Consider the following 19,736-nt stretch of genomic DNA (forward strand, 5'->3'; position numbering starts at 1 on the left):
TAAGATGGAGTAACTTATGAAATAAATAGCTTTTTTAATGGGAAATTTTATTTTGTGAGATGTTGCTAGCAGTCCCATGCAGCCCATAATAAAGCATTAGTAGAGTTTCTCAACACTGCACAATTCCTAAGACAAAAGGTATTGCATACAACATGAGGTAAATCCACTCTGGACCTCCTTATGATGAATAAAGACAAGTTAATCACTGGATTGGAATCTGGTGGTTGACAAAGCTGGCCATTTAATATGGTCAAAAGCATATTTCCAGCCAGTATTTCAGAGGAGCGCAATGTCCCCACACAGGAAAAGGATGAGCAAATTTGTCTGGGAGGAAAAAATTAGAAGAAAAATAAGAATACTTATACTCAAAAAGAATTTAAGAGATTGTCCTCAAATACTGATCCCCCCCTGATTTTACAACCAAAAAAGGCCAATTTTAGCCATAAGCTTGCTTTTTTCAGTAGAAAAGTGAAATGCAATCAGAAGTGAAAAAAAAAAAAAAATAAAAGTATAAGACATGAAGAATGAGGAAATATAAAGTATATATAATAGTGTCTCTGTACATATTAGTAATAAGGCAAAAATAAAACTGAGTTGCATCGAAGATATCAGTGACAAATCCACAGATAGCATGGCTGAAGACAGTTGGAAGAAGCTGAAGTTTATGATGAGGAAAATAAATTCTAGTAATGTTATAGAACCACAACTAAACAGACACAAAACAATGGGTAGAAATTAAATATGTAAAAAAAAAAATCAGTAAACATTGTTTCTCTGCATTTGGAAAGGAGTAGACTGACGTACTTTAATCAGACCAATGTACTTTTCTCATATGAAGACTATAATGTTCTTTCTAAAGGGAAAAAACTAAATAATATTTGTTAGTGATAAATACTTTTAAATTGGGTTGTCATAATAATTTGTACTTAAATGTCTTAGGAAGTCATGTAAGAGATCTTTGGTTCATTTACAGTTCATTTTCATGAGCCTGGGAATACCAGAACACCAGTGTATTGTTACTGTTCGTGGACTACAAATAGGTCGATACTATACCTCAAGGCTATGAACCTGCCATCAATCCCAGGAAAAATAATATAAAAATATGACACAGCATTCAGTTGGTAATGAATTAAGTGACAACTAATGTCAGAATAAATACTAACAGATAACTAATGATATAATAGATATTATTAAGCAAACCTTTACTTGCTCATGAGGTTGTAAACTTGGTGGATAACAGGGTCTTCTGTAGTAGCAGTAGATTTTTCCAAGGTGTTTCATTTTAAAAATGACAATGAGTGGTACTTTAAAAAACTGCACATTAAGTGGCTCCCAAACTGTCCCATCTTCATGGCAAATTTATCATCAAGTGGATAAGTTCCTATGTGCTGGTTGTCTGGACACAATGTTCAAAGCTATGGGGTATATGGCTGCACACCAGACTGCTGCTTTCTACATAGAATCATAGAATATCTTGAGTTACAAGGGACCCATAAGGATCATCTAGTCCAACTCCCTGCTCCTCGCAGGACTACCTAAAACTAAACCATATAGAACTATACTGCTGTATTACTTCAGGCAAAGGGTTGCAGTTATAGGAACTCACTGGGAGACAGTGAATGCATGAAGCAGCAAACTAGCCTTGCAGGAGGCAGCAGTTCCCACTCCCACTGAGGTCTGGTAGAGCAGACTGTCCCAGCAGCTGCTGCCCACTGCAGCTGCACACACAAACAGAAGCAGCGACCTCCCAAGGACCTCAGCATACACCCTGAGAGCTGGAAGCTACTGTTTCTGTACCAGCTGGCAACCGTGTCGAGCTCATGAGCCTAAAGCTTTCTCGTGTTTTTGCTTCAAGGAGAAACAGAAGACAACTGATGTACTGAGTGGGGATGCCCTGGGTCTGTGCTAACTGAACAGACCCTCCCTCCTACCAGCCTGGGAACCAGCCCGGGAACCAGCCCGGGAACCAGCCCTCTACTTCTGGGTGCTGCCTGCAAGTACACATTAGCAGACACAAGGATGAAAACTGTGATAAATAAGCCTTACTCAACTGGCAGTCTAAGTCATGTCGGCTGCTACCCGAAGATGCAACCCTCTGCCCACAGATGGGAAAGTGCTGAGTGCCCATCATCACCTGCCAGATCCTGAAACCAGCCTGGGCAAAAATCAACAGATTTTTGCACCAAACTAGAAAACTCCCAAACTTATCATATCTTAGATCATGGTTATATGTTGTCTGGAGCATAAGTAGGCAAAGGTGTTTTGTTGAACTGAGTACAGCCGTAACAGGATGAAGTTTAATGGTTTGTGTTATACAGCAGGTCAGCATAGATAATGCAACATCCCTTCTAACCTTAAACAGTAGTGATCTGAAAGCAGACAGACATTGCTAATGCTTAGATTATGGGAAGATGTTTAGCACCCAATGATTTTCAAAGGAGGTCTATGTTGATATAGCATTAGTATATACAAACAATAAGCAGTGAGCTAGCCAAGTTTGCCAAGTCCACCTCTTTCTTTTCCTATAAATTATCTGTGCTGCTTAAAATACAGAGCTGCTACTATAATCTCTACCTGTAAGCACAACTTTCCCACAAATTCAACAACTCCTTGAGATCCTCTTACATTCTTTACATTAGGAATCATTTTAATTGGTTCATGTTCCAGGGCCACGTGACTTTCTTTTACACATAGATAAGCACATTTTAAATGCTATAACACAAAGTACAGTGTGTATACATATATATATATGAATCTGTTTTAAAAACAGCATCTTGCCTTCATCTGTGCAGTTCTTATCATAAAAGAATCAAGCTTTGAATCAAGTCAAAGGAATTTTGCCATTGACAATTTTAATCAAGTGCAGTCTAGTACAAAAACACTCTGAAAAGCAGTGGAGAGGAGGCTAACAGTACTAGAATATGGACATTGTCAAGTTTGAAGCAAAACAGTGAGCAATTTTTCAGAATGACAAAAACAAAGATTCATGCTCAACTAAAATATCTGTTGCGGTCTGCTAATAGGTTGTACCACTATTACCATTTTTGTAAATTTCCAAAGCTGTTATTTCCTTTTTAGGAGAAAGGAAAAAAAGGATTTGGATCACCACAAATTTTGTAATGCTTATAGTATGTACTCTGACACTTTCCATTTAACATGCAAGTGCAGTGTAGAGGCTGAACAAATAAAAATTCAATTTGGAGGAATGGAAGTTTTCAGATGAAAAAATAATAAGCACCTACAACCTTCAGAATCTGGAACTGAATTGTTTTTAGTGGAACTCATTTGATATGAGTCAGCCTTAAGTAATATTTTCAAAATGCTGCAGGACTTCACAAAAACATTTAACTAATTATTACTGGAGATTTGAGTCAATATCATATTTTTATTTATTCACTATATATAGGCTAACAGCCTATATATTCACTATTTAGAGATATGGAAAACCATGCATAAACAGTACACTACCTCTTTATAATTAAGTTGCTTGCTATATGGTGCCCATGGAATGGCCTTTTCCGTTAACAGAGATTTCTTTACCTTCTGCTGCAGGTAGCCAATTAAAATGAACTAGGCTTCATTTCATCTTGAGAGTAATATTAAACTTAAATTATGAGTGATCAGTGCAAAAACTCACTACTCATTTCATGTGGCAATGTGAAAAGTTCGACAAGCACTTTTTCTGGGGCTATATGTTCCTATGACCCAGATATCCTACTCATAATTTTGGGCACCCAAGTCTCTTGGTTCTTAGGGTACACATCTGTGTACCAGATGTGTACACAGGTTTATGACTAAAAGGAAGCAGTTGGTCTAGATAACATCTATTAGGTTTTAGTAACTTGAGTCTTTTGGGAAAAAGGGGATTAAAAGCAAACAGATTGGGAGGAGTTTCCATTTATGCAGAAGTGTGTAGAAGTTACAAAGAAGATAGTTTTACAGGAGAGAAAAGGCAGAAAGGATACCACTGATGAGTGAAGGTGGAAAATAGTGACACTGTAACTCAACAATATTTGAAGGCTAGATCTCACCCACCACAAAGTGATACAGTTGCAGCAAGCTCTACTTTCAGATTCTTTCACTACAACCTACCAGACTTCTTGGCAATCTCCAGCCATGAAAATATGAATTAACAAGAAAGGAGCTTTGAATCAAATAAAAGGAATATTTCTGATCATGTATCACAAGCCAAAGAAAACTAGATGAGAATAGGTTTTGATCACATTTCCCATCAAAGAAAAATTAATAAATAAGGAATAAGAAGAAAATTAATTTTGGAGAAAACAAACTGAGATAGCTTAATTAGGAGCACAGTTGCTGTAAAGGTGAAATATCAATATGTCCTGACATTATCAGGTGTGAAGCATATTCATAACTGTTTTTCAACTTAGATGTCATAGGTGAATTTACACATTATTTTGTGTATTCCTTGGAAATTAGCTAGACTATGTTCACATGCCATTTAATGACTTCTGAGTGCTACCAACAAAAAACCCCCAAAAACCACAAAGTAGGGCCAGAAAGAAGAAATCACCCACCCATTTTCCCACCCTTTGCTGCAGAAGAAGCCATACCTCCATTTATCTCCATTTGCTGGGCTTTAGTCCCTACCTGCTCTCCCAAACAAAGGTTTATCAGGTGAGTTCTTCATAAGTCAGAACGGTAAGATTAAGAAAGCATATAAAATTATGCTGAAGGGACAGTATTAAGTAACAGAGTGGAGAGATGGCAAAAATCTTATTAAAGAAAACAGAAAATCTATTGTTTTATATCTTATCCTTGGAAGGCATGTGATTTTTCATCTTGACTGTGCAATTTATATAGCTAATTTAAAACAGTCAGCAAGATGAGAACTATATGAATGACAAAATCTCAGCTGAACTTTATATGACCCAAGTTTTTACCATAAGTTAATTGCAAAATATCATCACATTTGTTTAACAAGATTTTTCTACAAGTTATGAAGATATGCACGCTTTGTATTTCTGTTAATAGAATGAGAAAAGGGAGGTATACTGGACCTAAAGAAATCAATGTAATAAACAACTGGTGCATAAATATAACTATGCCAAAAACACGTTAAGCCTGCACTATCTTGTATTTGCAGCCAATGTACAATTCTATTTGTACAGCAAATGTAAAACTACATCTATTAGTAAGAGATCAAAATATGTATTTATTTATTGTAATATTGAGCTTGTCCTTAAAAACAAATCTTTAACCAGAGAAAACACAACTAGTGCCTTTCCCTTGAGTTTTAAAATTCTCTTTACAAACATTATGCTTCATTGCTCAGCTTGCTGTACCTTCTTCCACAGAACAAACCTCAGTATTGCCTTACGGGGCATCTCTTTCTGTATTCAAGTCTGTTCTTTATTCCAGTTATCTTTTGCTGAATGCTCCTGCTTGACGCCCCATTTGCAGTCAAGGCTACAGTTTAGGTTTTCCTTGGTCAGCTGAAACTAATGAAGTAATTTTCAGATAAGTATCATACTATGCATGAGAAACTCCATCTGGTCTCTGTCCACACACAGAACAGCAGCAGCTTTGTCCACTTCTACATTTCTAGTTCTGATACCATGCACACTTCTTCACCTACTCAGCTTAATTCACTATCATAATCCCATTGCTTCACATTCACTTATTTGCATCATTCAAATAGTAATGTAGTTATGGTCTGTCATCAGCATCTGTTTCCTAACGTGTAAATGGTTCTCTCATGCCAGGGAGACAGGCGTGATGTCAGAACATCAAAAGAGTAACATTCACTCCCTGTGGGCTGCACTGGCACTTAGCCCTCTGTCTTGAGCAAATTTGTTTGCTAATTGTGTTATTGCAGAAGCACAGAGGTCTGTAATCATCTGGCATCTTTCCTGTTCTCGGTGAAGGGTGCTGAATTATGCCAGGCCTTTCCCCGCTCCCAGTAACCTGCACTGGCATGGAGGCCCAGATGTGTCAGCAGCAGATTTTGGGAGAAGCCCCCATCCAGGCTCCTCTTCTTCAGGAAGCTGCGGGGATTCACCAGCCCAGCCACATCCTGTACCATGACTTTTCATAAAGATAGCCAGTTGATAACAGACAAGAAACTTGATCCTTACCCACAACAACTAAACACACGAGACACTTGAAAATAGCTTGTGCATGCTTTCTGTATGCACATTTCACATTTGCCTCCATCCAACTTTATAAGAAAGAGCTTACACCTCATAAAAAGGGAAGACATCAACCATTTAGAGATAAAGGAAGGTTCTTATGGAAATATTAAGACCCACTTTAAACAGTTACTGTCTTAGTGCATTATTTTTTGGCATTGCCTGGTGAAAATAACATCTCATCCAAGCCTTAAGATGCATTCTTGAACTACATCCATGGAATAAGAAACAGACAACGTAAAGCTGAGTAGTTCCAGATTCTGAAAAGCAGGAGAAAGCTGTAAGTGCAAAAATGAACAAATGTATGAAGTGAGTTTACAGTAACTGCTGAAAAACTGTTCCTGGGATGTGTTTTTATTAAACAAACATGCATTCAATCACTAAAGTAAATCTCCAGACCAAGTAAATTCCAATGCTTTGCAGAAGAAACTTTGAACTCAGTATTTAATGTTGTGGAAAAGGTTATAATTCAAAGATAACCCTGCATCTTTGGTTCTGATCCTCAAGCTAAAACTTTTATTAGGGATATTTTACTGTGGACATAAGATAGTTAAATAAAAAGGCAGAAAAATGAATGAGTCACTTGGCTGAAGAAGCACAGCGGCATTGAGGTCTGAGCACTATTTGTTAGCTCATGTCTAGCAGTATAAAATAAGTTGGAAAACAAAAGTCTGTTTGTAATTTGTTTTATAATCAAAAATGTTTTCCCTCTAAAATACAAAAATTCCTTGTATAAGGCTATGGCTAGTGGTCTAAACTTTCTCAGGTTTGTGAAACACTGATCGTTCTCTCGTCCCACAGGAATAACAGATGGGTTGTCCTTGTACAAAATATGGTATCCACCTGCACTTCATTAGAGATCTGCATTTTAGTACATGCCACACCACAAGATCACCATGATGACATAGCAGCTTCAGAGAACAGCGTGACTAGGGCTTTTTTTTTTTTTTTTTTTTTTTTTTTCTCTTGTAACACAGAGGATCTGGCAGGCTCTTACCTCCTGACACTGTTTACAGCATATATTGGTCGATACAGTCCCTTATTGCATCTGCTCTGGGAATTAAGGAAAGCAGCTTCAAGGCAATAAGGTAAGTGCTTGCTGCATGTTTTAACCGTAATGTTCAGCTATTTAAATGTAGCTGTAATGGGAATGTGAAAACATGTAAGGATAAGTTTGCCAATTTGTAAATTGAACACAAATCAACAGTTGCTTAGTGGATTTGCTTTCTCAGTTTCCTTAAAACAACCTCACATATTTTGTGCATCAGTGTTGCACTTTTTTACAGTCTGTTTTGTTCTACTTCAAAAGAAGAGTTGATGTACAGTACAAATAAATTTCTATGACTACTCACTGCTTACTTATTCATTCATAATCTATTAGTAAGAGCTGCACAGACTCCATTTGTTAAATCGTTTTTCTCCATTTTACAAAAAGATAAGGTACCCTGATATTTAAATAATTAATCAAGTAAACAATGAGAGGAAAATTATAGGTATTTTGAAATTTTTAGTTAATTTTAAAGCACATTTTAAATATACTATTAAAACTTCTTAAAATTAAATCTTTTGCAAATTGTGTAAGATATTATGCTGCAGAATTAAGGTATATTTAGTTTAAGGCTGATTGACTGATAAATTTATATTTATTTTGTTTCACAACAACTTTAGAATTAAGGTAGTACAGACTAGCTCCAAAATAGTAGTAAGCATTTTTCCAAAATCATGGATTTGCCATTTAGTATGTTTTGGCAAGTTGCCTGAGCAACTTCACAAATATTTTCACAGGTATTTTACAACATAACTGGTTAGAACAAACACAGGCAATTAGTTCAAGCATGCTTATGGTATAACATAAACGTCTTAAGAATGTATTCTGATTTTATCTTTTGGATTCGTATAGTTCGGTGCAACAAAAAAGCATGTGTACACAACCTATTTACCTTTTACACTTCTGACATAGAAACTTTTAGATACGTGAATGAGAAATCCATGAATAAGTTAACTACACCACATATATACTTTACTGTGCTATTTTATGTCACACACATGCTCATATGCTCTTGCACTACAGAATTGTCACCTATGTTTTAAAATGTTGTTGATAAAATAATTCAAAACACTTCCTGTCTAACTTTTAAAATTATTTCCAGGGTTCTGCAGAGCAGTTAAACATTGTGTACTATTTAAAAGGACTGTCAGCCTATGCTATCAATAATAAAATTTAGCATTACAAATATAATTTGAAACTAGAACAACAATAGAATTTGGATTTAAAATAGGATGTTTATGCTACTTTATCAGTAAGACTATAAAATGATGCATATGTGTAAAAATGTCACTGTAAGGCCAAAGAGTGTAGTCCAAGAATTTCATTACACTCTCTCTTATACTTTGAATACAGAAGCAGTTAGTCCCCCATCCTTAATGTTTAGTACCTAAACAGGACCAGATTTTGAGCTGAATTGTGTCACTGTAGTGTCTTGGCTTTCAGAGGAGCTGTACTGATTTATACCAGCAGGGGACTGAAGGTTGAGTTTGCATGTTCTCATGCAGTAATGAAGAACAGACAAAGGAAATTACATTGATAACTCATATTTCAATGATTGCTCTATACTATGGTTTGTAATTAGATAAATGTGATAGGACCAACACCATGGAAAAGATATGCAATTGTCCTCCTTATTCAGGGGACAGCAGCTGAATATCTAGCAGAGGGACTTTGTGGGTGATTGGAGATAACATGAACACATTTTTTAAAAAAATTTCATGCTGTACAGTGTGAGATCAATAGGCCCTGCCTAGATGTACTTTAGTTGAGATTACTAGCTGACTAGAATGTGATGTGGCTTTTATCAAGTCAGTAAAAGGAAGGAAATTTAAAATTAGGGAAGACTTTCTAGCTATGGCCCTGCATTTTAACACTGGGTACTCTGTGTAACACTAAACAATGCCAATAGCAAGACTAACTTACTCTGCTGGAGGATTGCCCAGATCTGAGATCAATGTCTGGTGGTCTGTTTACAGGCTTCACATACTTTCTGAAGATACTTGAGAATGAGAAGGTTCTAAGGATTTTCTTAATTGTCTCACTCTCTGAACAGTAGTTGAGTACACTGAGCCTTATCTTTTACTGTTGAAAATCAAAGTAAGCTCACTGACTTCAGTGATGCTAGACCCACTTTTCCAATACAATGTCTATCTAGGTAGTAAGAAATAAAAGCAAGATACTTATCTTCACAGATTAGCATCTCATCGAGTATCTGATGATAAAGGAATGCCCTTAAAAAGTAAGGTGAGACCACTCATATTGGATCACAGCAAAACATCCCCAAGGACACTGAACGTCCTTTTACTGTATGTGAAATGGAAGACCAACTATGTGAAGCCAGTGCTTTATTATGCTATTGATTTAGAATGGTCATACAATGTAATCAATACATTTATTATTATATATAGAATTTGCAAGAACATTTGCACTTTCTGAAATTCAGTCCTTTCAGATCCACTGTAGATCCATATTAGATAGAGTATACTTGTGCACACATATGCAGTGCTGGTTGTTTGACATGTCCCCGAGAATATGCTATATATTTCTATTAGTTTGTTATTTAGGTGAACATGAAACTTAGCGGATCATGCTTTACTGGACATGATCCATGAGAAGAAGATATTTCAAACTATAGGCATCTTAACAACACACTATACAGCTGATCACTACCCTCAGTTTGTAACTTCTCTGGCTCTTTCAAACTTAAGTCAAATTGCCACGTTGTTTTGATAGGAGGCAATTCAGTATATTAGGAATGCTTGATAGAATTTAAATGGCAGAACTGCCTCTGAACATGGCCTTCAGCAAAACTGAAAGCTCTTCTCTGCCAAGTTCAAAAAACTTGGACTTTATCATCATTCTTGTGACTTAATGAATGAATGCAGGAAGATATAAAGAATGTTTTACTTACAACAGCAGAATGGCCTACAATCTTGCCTTACAAAGGCAGATTATCACAAGACAAGGACTGTAAGTTTATAGCAGTAGCAATGCAATACTAACAAACTAATACATTTTCTCTTAATAAATAGCTTTAAACAGAAAGTCTAAATTAATTAGTTTTTAATTGTAATCTTTATGTGGTAAAATTTCAAATATTGCTGAAAGAGAGAAAAAATTAAAGTTACAACTTCTTTATTCCCTTTTACCATACAGGGACAAGACACATTGCAAAGATGACTTTAAACTCCCTACACGTCTTTCTGTTATTGATTAGTGGCATTTTTTGCCAATATGTGTATGGTCCTGCAGATGATTACGGTTATGATCCTTTTGGGCCATCCTCAGCATTCTGTGCCCCAGAATGTAATTGTCCTTTAAGCTACCCTACTGCCATGTATTGTGACAATCTTAAATTGAAAACCATTCCGATTGTACCAAGTGGAATAAAATACCTTTATCTTCGAAACAATATGATTGAGGGCATTGAAGAGAACACGTTTGATAATGTAACAGACCTACAGTGGCTGATCCTAGATCACAACCATTTGGAAAATTCAAAAATTAAGGGAAGAGTCTTCTCTAAACTAAAACATCTGAAGAAACTTCACATTAACTACAACAATTTGACTGAAGCTGTTGGACCACTCCCCAAGACTCTGGATGACCTGCAATTAAGTCATAACAAGATCACAAAAGTCAATCCTGGTGCACTTGAGGGACTGGTGAATCTGACTGTCATTCACCTCCAGAACAACCAGCTGAAAGCAGATTCTATTTCTGGAGCTTTTAAAGGCCTGAATTCACTTTTGTATCTTGACTTAAGCTTCAATCGACTTACAAAGCTACCGACAGGACTCCCTCACTCCTTACTCATGCTGTATTTTGATAATAACCAGATCTCCAATATTCCTGATGAATACTTCCAAGGTTTTAAAACCCTACAATATTTACGCTTGTCCCACAATAAATTAACAGATTCCGGAATACCAGGCAACGTCTTCAATATCACATCACTGGTTGAGTTAGATCTCTCCTTCAATCAGCTGAAGAGCATTCCAACCGTCAGTGAGAACCTTGAAAACTTCTACCTCCAAGTCAACAAAATTAACAGTGAGTTAAATTTGCATATTTTCAATATTATTTACCACAGTCATGACACTGATGGTCAATGCAAGTATCTGAAAGGGTAGATCAACCAGTCTGAAGAAATGGTACTGGTTAGACTGTTAGCACACTGACATTTCTCTGACTGTTGTCCACATTAATGTTAAAAGACAGACATTTATCTGATAGGTACTCAAATTAACCTTAAACACAGAAATTTCTGTTTTTGTACTAATGTGGCTATTATTGGCCAAATTCTCATCTTATGTAAATTGGAGTAACTCCTAGAAGCTAATGGAGTTGACTTATACAATTGAAGAAAACGACAGTGGGAAAAGTTCAATCAGTGTGGAAGATGTTTGGAATTCATAAGTCAGCAAAAAGAGAGAGAGATCAGCTGAGCATCTGACTATTTTATGTGTAACTTTTCAGAAGGCTGGTAGTGAAAGTGCTGGAGGGAAGAGAGAGGGAGAAGACAACAAATTCATAAGGTATCAGGCACAGGGCACAGTGAAAAAGACAGAACAAAGTAGCTGCTTTTTTCTCTTTCCTCCCTTCTTTCATGCAGTATCCCTCCAAACCCATCCTGGAATCTGAAGACCTGCCTGTGTTGTTTCTTCTTTTCATTCCCATTTCCCAGGTTGTACGATCAGGTGGCAAGCTTGTCTCCATTCAAGCATGATTTGAAAAAATGTTCCTTCTGAAGTCAATAAATGTCACACCTTGCATGAGATCATGGAGGTTTCTACTGAGACAGGGCTTTTACAGGGCTGTCTTAATCCTGGGGTGGGAAGGAGGTGTTGGAGAGCTGGAGAAGCCTCATCAACATGTCAGAAGCTCTCCAGCTGCACTTCTGTCAGTGGTGGTGCCTGATGGAGCGGCAGATCTGTCAAACATAACAGTGTTTCTGCAGGAGGACTTACATCATCTTGATAGCTGGCATAAAGTAAACCATAAAACTCTCTCTTCTGTTTGCCTGCTTGTATCCATCAGGGGTTTGCGTTATCAGTGTTAGCTATTCCATACATAGCTAACTCCATACAGACGTAGCCTTTAAAGGCAAATATTTTAGTGCTGATTTTACCAGACACAGGGCAAGACCTTTTGAAATTTTTTGTATTTACTGTGCTTCACATTTTCTTCAACATTATGATTTTTTTTTCCTATTACATCTCAGTTCCTTGTTTTGATGAGGGAAAACAATGAGTTAATGCTTCCTACCTGAGGTACCTCATACAGAGACCTGTAGACCTCTATCAGATACTCTCCCTCTCCTAAAAGAGCTTACAATGATGATGTTTAATTTCTCATGAGGTATACGAGGCAATTTTCCCTGCTTAGAATGGTTGTTCTGAGGCTTCTGCAAGATACCCAGGTACCGAGTTTGCTTTCCATTCACATTTCCAAGGACTTCTGAGCAATTGTGACAATTTAATTTTGCAATGAAAGCTGTATTTCCAGAGTACTGGTCAGCAACAGAGGGGTATGGTGTGAGGAGTGGGTGTGGACTGGCTACTGCTGCACTGTCATTGCTACCCTATGGACTGATGTAAGAGAACTCATTTACTGGTTTTTCCTTAACCATAAAATCTAGCAGACTTCAATAACAAATTTTCTTGATTATCTAATTTCACAGGCATAATATTGTGTTCTCTAAGATGTTAATTGACAACATGGGACAAAATTTAGTTAGCAATAAGCATTTCAATTTAATGAAGTACCAGATACCGGGTGATCAAAGCCTTTGCAGTTCACTATTCATTACACCTGACCTACAGCTGTGAGTGCTTAGTCTTAGCTTAAAGCTTTCACTTATACTGAAACTTAACATAAATAAATTTCTCCAGAGTTCTTCATTTGCTACTGTCTCCCTTTTTCTCAGGTACCTTTAGGCTATCAGTTAACATTTATATTTGTCTAAGGAAGTGTAATCTGGTTCCAATCCTTTTGATATTACCAGAAAGAAATGAAATATTTCTCTAAATTATTGTCCATGAGTTTCATCCTGGGCTTGATACTATTATGCATTGCTATACATAAAAAATTACCTGTTTGAGAAAAATCCTGATTTGAGTGACTGAGCTTTTTGAACAAGAGTTGATGAATATACACATAAAAAAATTGTAGCAGAATTGGCTTCACTTTAGTATGTTTTGCCTTCATCTGTGATATGAGGAGCAGTGGGCAAGTGGATAGCAACTGGAAGGAAGACAAATTCAGAGTAACTCCTCTGATCTCTTGCTAATAAATTGAAACATATCTGTTATAGTCAATGTAAGTTAGCTATCAACTCTATGCTCTATCTACTGTACTTGATGCTAGTTGGATCTCCAAGCTAGCATAGGACCATGGAAGGTTTATTAAAGCCTTTGCTTCTCCATACCTCAAACCTAAGCTGTAACTTCTAAATGGATTTTTTTTTTTTTTTTAATATTTATTATTAGTAGTAATTTAAGGGTAGAATTTTCTGTTTAATAACAACAGTGGTTTGCTACCATGCTTTAAGATGCCATTAGGATTTTTATATATATATATATATATATATATATACACACATACATACACTTGTTTTACAGACTCCTCAAGGCAAAAAGAAACTCTGCAGGATGGAAAAAAGTACAGGAATCAAAGAGGTTCAGTGATAGAAGAAGAGGGTCCAAAGGCGGACTTCTCCATATTTCATTTGTACTTGTAAAAGATTAAGGAGAGAATTGTTGTTTCCACATGAAACCCCAACAAGAAGATACCATATGAATGGAGTATAACAAGGGGAAATGTGCAAATGTTCCAGAGGACAGTTAAGGGGCCACATATTCTGCTCCAGTCCATCGGCTGGATCAGTACCTGTACCATAATTGTACTTATTCTAAACATAGTTAGCGGAGGTGCTTTATGGTCTTTTATCTGGCTCACTCCACCAATCCAAAAATGTGTTTTTTTTTTTACAATGGCCTATGCAGAAATGACTCAGATATGATTACTCTGGGACCATAGACCAGCAAAGATGACTATGGGACTTCAGATCCCATTAGGATTGCCCACTGTATTGCATGACTGAACAAGGAATCTTTGCACAGTTAATCTTCCTCTTAGCTAAAGGCTGCTTACACTCCATATGTACAAGGGATATACTCTCACCTAGCATACAGTAAAAAAAATTCTCTCTAAAAAATAAAAAATTCTCTCTAAAAAATAAATTTCTGTGCTCCCATTTTGCTCTATAGGTATGGAGAAGAGAGGAGAAGAGAGGACATTCCTGTTCTTGATTTGTTTTTTGTTTTTTTTTTTCCCCCAGATATTTCAAATATTCAGGTAGTTTGTTAGAATATCAGAATTTCTTATGGTGACAGACACTTTTAGTGAGAAAATAATTGTTCAGATGAAAATCCAGTTTTCATCCAATGCTTCTTATTCTCTCAGTGTCTGGTTCATGCAGGAATTCTGTGTTGGCAAAATATAAATGCCATACTCGTGGCAAAATTCCAGGTACACTGCCTTTGAACCTGAATATTATAAATTCAGGAAGACATTTTAACACCTGCAACACTAATAAGTGTAACAAAGGAGGAAGTAAGCTACTGACATTTTATACAACAGTGCTCTAGTCTCACTGAGTGCAGTTCCCATACAGATCACATAGGTTACAGCACATCAAGTGCATTCAAAAGACCCATTTATTTTCTGCTAGTGGACACTGCAATTAGCAAACAAACATTTTTAATGTGCTTCTAACAACTGACAATTATATGAACTGTATAAAAAATTAATACCCAAATGCAAACAGTGTGCACCAAGTTTTGGAGCCAAATCCCACTGAAATCCATGACAGAGTTCCTTTGACTTCTGTGAGGACTAGATGTGCATCTACTTCCAAAGTGATTTCAGTCTCATAGTCAGTACAGCTGAGTATTTGGGTAACACAGATAAATTTTGTGGTTTACATGCATGAAGTTTACATCCTTTGAGTAGTTCAGCATCTACCCAACTTGCATAAGCATATCTTGTTTGGCAACCAAATGTTAGTATTTATGCTCAAAAGTAACAATACAGAAAAAAACAAATAAGTCAATTCAGAAAGGTTTAAAATGTCTGCCTTCAACAAAAATATACTTGCAATGTTGTTCCTGAATGACAAGAAAATGGAAAAAAAAATCTGTATTAGAATTCATGTTTATTTTAATCTTTACAAATTACACCCAAACTATCTGCAGAAAACTGGACTTAAATAGTTAATGGTATAGCCTGTAGGCCAAGTGAATGAGTTCAAAGTCTCAGGAACTCATGTTTTCATTCAGCAAAATTCCACACAGTTCTAATCCTATAAATATCTCTCAGATTATATGATCCTAACTCACAAGAATAATCAGTTCACTTCAGCTGTTACATTCTGAATCACAAGAGTATCAAAATTGATCTGCAAGCTTAAAATTATACTATATTACAATATGGACTGCCCAATAAATGTGCCATTAAGGATGCATTTTGTCTCTCACCCTTCCAAAAGAAGGCTGTACAACATACAAAGTCTAGGAAACTGTTTTGATTTACTTTAGTCAAATTAGTGATCAAGATCTAACATTTGAATACATTTCCTTAATCCCTACTCAAAACAACTTATTTTGTGATAGATACACAAACCTTCACACATTCTTCAACATCATATCTCTGTGTCCAAAAATTTGCTTAAGCTCTCATGCTTTAAAGAGCTGCCTGTACAGATGGGTGTACGTTTATATTTAGTTTACACAAGCCATGTTTCATCAATGGTAGCAGATTATTGTAATGCCAGTTCTGAAAGAATCCAATTGAAGAGATATGAAAGATACTTCCTCCACTTCCTTTAGTACTACAACACGATGTAGGTCATCACATTTTCTTAGATGAGTTAAATGGTCATGCAGAAAAGATGTATAAGGTGATGTTTCCAAAAGTCCATGAAAGACCTATGATTGGTAGTTAAAATGGCATCCGATTTTGAGAACACTGCCTTGATTTCTCAGAAATTATGAGAGCTAGCCCTTTCAACATAAAAGCAACTGAAGATACGAAATTTGTCCACATACTGGTAAATGAGTTCCTTGAAGAACTCCCTTTAAATATTTTCTGTGTGAATTCAGTTGATGTCAATGGCCTGAAGAAGAACAAGCCTCTCAGACTGCTACTTTAGTAGTGATGGAGGTTTTCAATAGACTAATCCTCTGACTCAAGTTAAACACAGGTGAGAATGAAGGACTGTCTTTGCAGAATTACACGATGTGGTATGCAGAGGAAATCAGGTTTTTTCACATACATTCCCTCTTGAGGATAGATCTTCTCTGCATAACAGAGGTGTATAATATGTGTATGTGTGTGCTTATGTATACTGAGCACAGAATTTCTCTGCTTCACATAATTTCTAGCAGTAAATAATGCTTATAAGATACAAGACATACTTTTACATTCAAGACCTGTCTGGTGATATGTGAACCAAATAATACTTCAACTGAATAGCAGTTATATATATCATGATATATAAATTACAATAAATATAAATATTTTTATAAATATTTTTTACATTTATAGTCACCTTCTAATCCTGATGTTCTGGAAAAGTTCAACTACACCATTTGAATGTGAAACTCCTCCCCAGTCCCAATCCCAAATTTCATTTTGAAACTAGTAAATCAAATGACACATCCAAGTAATATTTGACACAGACACCCATTGGACTGCCTGTTCTTAAGGTTAAGGCCATATCATAGTTTCAATTTCTCCAGAAACTTTTTATTTCCTTCAATATCTTATGTAGCATGGTTTTACACTTCCATCATATTGTACACAGTATGATGGATTCCCCCCTCTGCATCTCCAGTTTTACTGGAGATTCATTTTTTTTTCCTTTTTTTATAAATGCCAGATTAGACCTCTATATAAAATCTGGAGTCTTAAAAATCAAATGGGTACTGGGAGCACATAGCACTTGAAAAACTCAGTCTTGAAATTCTGAACCTCTCACAACAAATGCAAAGAACGTCTCCTAACACAAGCCCCTCAAGTTCCAGTAAACTCATGGGGAATTACATCCCCATGGACATGAAAAATATTGAAAAATAGTAGAATAAATTTAAGGTCACAATTTCCAAATAAAATGTAAAAAGCAGAAAAATAATAGGTTTGTCCTATTTGTCCTAATTATTCATGCTTTTTCTTACTCATGTTCCCTTTGTTTCAGAGTTCCCATTGAGCAGCTTCTGTAAGGTTGTTGGGCCAATGACCTATTCCAGGATCACACATTTGCGCCTGGATGGAAACAATCTCACTCGGGCTGACCTGCCACAGGAGATGTACAACTGCCTTCGGGTGGCTGCTGAGATTTCACTGGAATGAGATACCTGGGAACATCCAGTTCCCTTCTAGGGGCAGTAACTACAGGAATTACATCATGATAGCTCTTTAAAATTAGGGTATGCCTTAAAAAAAGTGTCAATCTGCATATTATCCATTCTATTTGTTAATATTTAGCATGCACTTGGAAATCTTAAGGAAACGTGTGCATATTTTTACAAAGGGTTGTATTTAGAAAGCACAAGAATGACCAAATGTGGTGCAAAATATGCCTTCATCTGGCTAGGTAAGTTGATGAAAAGCATTCAACTTCATAGAAATCTATGTCCATGCATGCAGTACATGCCAGCTGGTACCAGACTTACATGGAAGTCAAGTGGGTTTCATCAGAGTGCTGAGCAGTATAGGCTAGCCTGTGTAAATACAAGAGTCCTCTCCAACCAATCTTTCTTCCTTAATTATTAATGCTTTTTTCATATTGTCATCAATTACAAAGGAAAAAATGATTTAACAATCTAAGAAAAATTTAAAATGTATGAAAATATGTTTTCAGAGCCCATGACATTATTAAATTAATGGAATATCTGAAAGATAACAGGGAAACAAATATTTTTCAGGTTAAAAAATTGTTTGCTCTTCTTTTTGTCATACTTTCATTTAAACTGTCATGGTAAGATGTTTATCCATTGCTGGTATAATTTTTATTTCAAAATAAGTCATATATACAAGTATTTTTATTCAATTACTTGCATGCTACTTTTAACCAGATTGTAGAAAATAAAACATAGCATATAGTATTTTTGTGTCCATATCATTGTCAACTATGTTTCAGTCTTTTATAAATTGAAAAAAACCTTCAGGTTAAGACAAGACAATCTAAGCTATTCTATTATTATTAAAATTTATTGTAAGGTTAAATAAACTGTTTTCTCTACTTTCAAGTTTCAATATGTTTGTAAATGTATAATTTAACATACTCCACTGCACTTGTGTTGGCCATTAAGTTGATACCTTATGGAGTTTGCAGTATGAGAGTCACAGCACTATGAAACAATGCAAATTAATTTCTGAGCATTGTCGAAAGAACAATGAAATCTCTCAGAAGCCGCAGGCAATGATCAAAATGCAGCCCTAGCTACTCAGGATAGAGAGATGGTAGCATATTCTATCTGGGAATGAATAGTCCAAGTATTGTCAGCATCCTGGAACACACACTAAAATAAATGTGTCAGTAACTGAGAGCCATGAATGGCTTGCTTGCAAACACAGATCATCCCATGGGTACTATTTTCTTTTTAACTACTAGACTGTTAAACGCGCAAACAGAAACTCTTCTAGTTTCTGTAGCAAAAGCCGAAACTATCACCTCTGGAAAAAAACCAAAAAACAAAAAACAAATGCACACTATACCATTTAGTCGACACATTGCCAATTCCAGATGTTCAGCATCAATACACAATTCACAAAGAAACCTGGGACTAAAACAAAAGGAGGGATGCAGGAGTCAACAGAAATATTTCCCTCCTCTTTTTTTTCATTTTGGAATTCATAAGTGTTATTGCTTTTTTTATCCACATACAGGAAGGTTTGAAAGTAACCTTTTTTACAAGTAAGCTAGAATTTTCAGAGAGGAATAAAGTCTAAAGCTGGGGCTTTCTGAACACATCAGAGTGGGAATCAGTATGGAATAGCACCCAGGCATTATAACACAGGAGGAGAAGAAAGAAGTGCACTGAAAAAAACCCAAAGAATGCAAAAAGATATGGGAAACAGCATTCAACCATTTCCAGAGAGATTTTAACCCAACTGTCCCCTTCACAGGTAAATACACTAAACACTAAGACCTCTAAAGCACAAACTGATACTGAGATGTGTCACCACATAGCCGTGATCTAGCAAACAGGACAGAAATGTATTCTTCTTTTCAGTTTGTTTCAGCAAACCAGTTATCTTTATGCAAAATGAAACAGTGTGAACAGTGAGACTGAGAGCAGTTCACCTCAGGATAGATCAAAACCTGTAGATGAGGGTATTTTCTGCATACCCATATGTTGCAAATAAAGCATCCACAGATGTTCACAAGGCATTTTGAAGTTCTCTTGAAGGAATACAGTAGAATAAAGCCCCCTGTCAAAAGAGCAAACAGTACCAATGACCTCCCTCAG

At 36.2% G+C, this 19,736-nt stretch overlaps 1 protein-coding gene across 1 annotated transcript; it reads left to right on the forward strand.

Moving 5' to 3' along the window:
• Window positions 1-7,135: 7,135 nt before the first annotated feature.
• LUM (lumican) lies at window positions 7,136-18,512 on the forward strand. The gene is made up of 3 exons (XM_082311090.1): window positions 7,136-7,240; window positions 10,357-11,253; window positions 17,459-18,512. Exons 2-3 carry the CDS (start codon window positions 10,377-10,379, stop codon window positions 17,611-17,613), a joined length of 1,032 nt encoding a protein of 343 aa, XP_082167216.1. The 5' UTR covers window positions 7,136-7,240; window positions 10,357-10,376; the 3' UTR covers window positions 17,614-18,512.
• The last annotated feature ends 1,224 nt before the right edge of the window (window positions 18,513-19,736 follow it).

Source organism: Platalea leucorodia, assembly GCF_965183815.1.
Source record: "Platalea leucorodia genome assembly, chromosome: 4".
Classification (NCBI taxonomy): Eukaryota; Metazoa; Chordata; class Aves; order Pelecaniformes; family Threskiornithidae; genus Platalea; species Platalea leucorodia.

Bases quoted from the DNA above. Each gene is read 5' to 3' on its own strand.
- LUM (XM_082311090.1), top strand. From the start codon at position 10,377: ATGACTTTAAACTCCCTACACGTCTTTCTGTTATTGATTAGTGGCATT. The intron at 11,254-17,458 runs GTGAGTTAAATT...CCTTTGTTTCAG, and splicing joins CCAAGTCAACAAAATTAACA to AGTTCCCATTGAGCAGCTTC.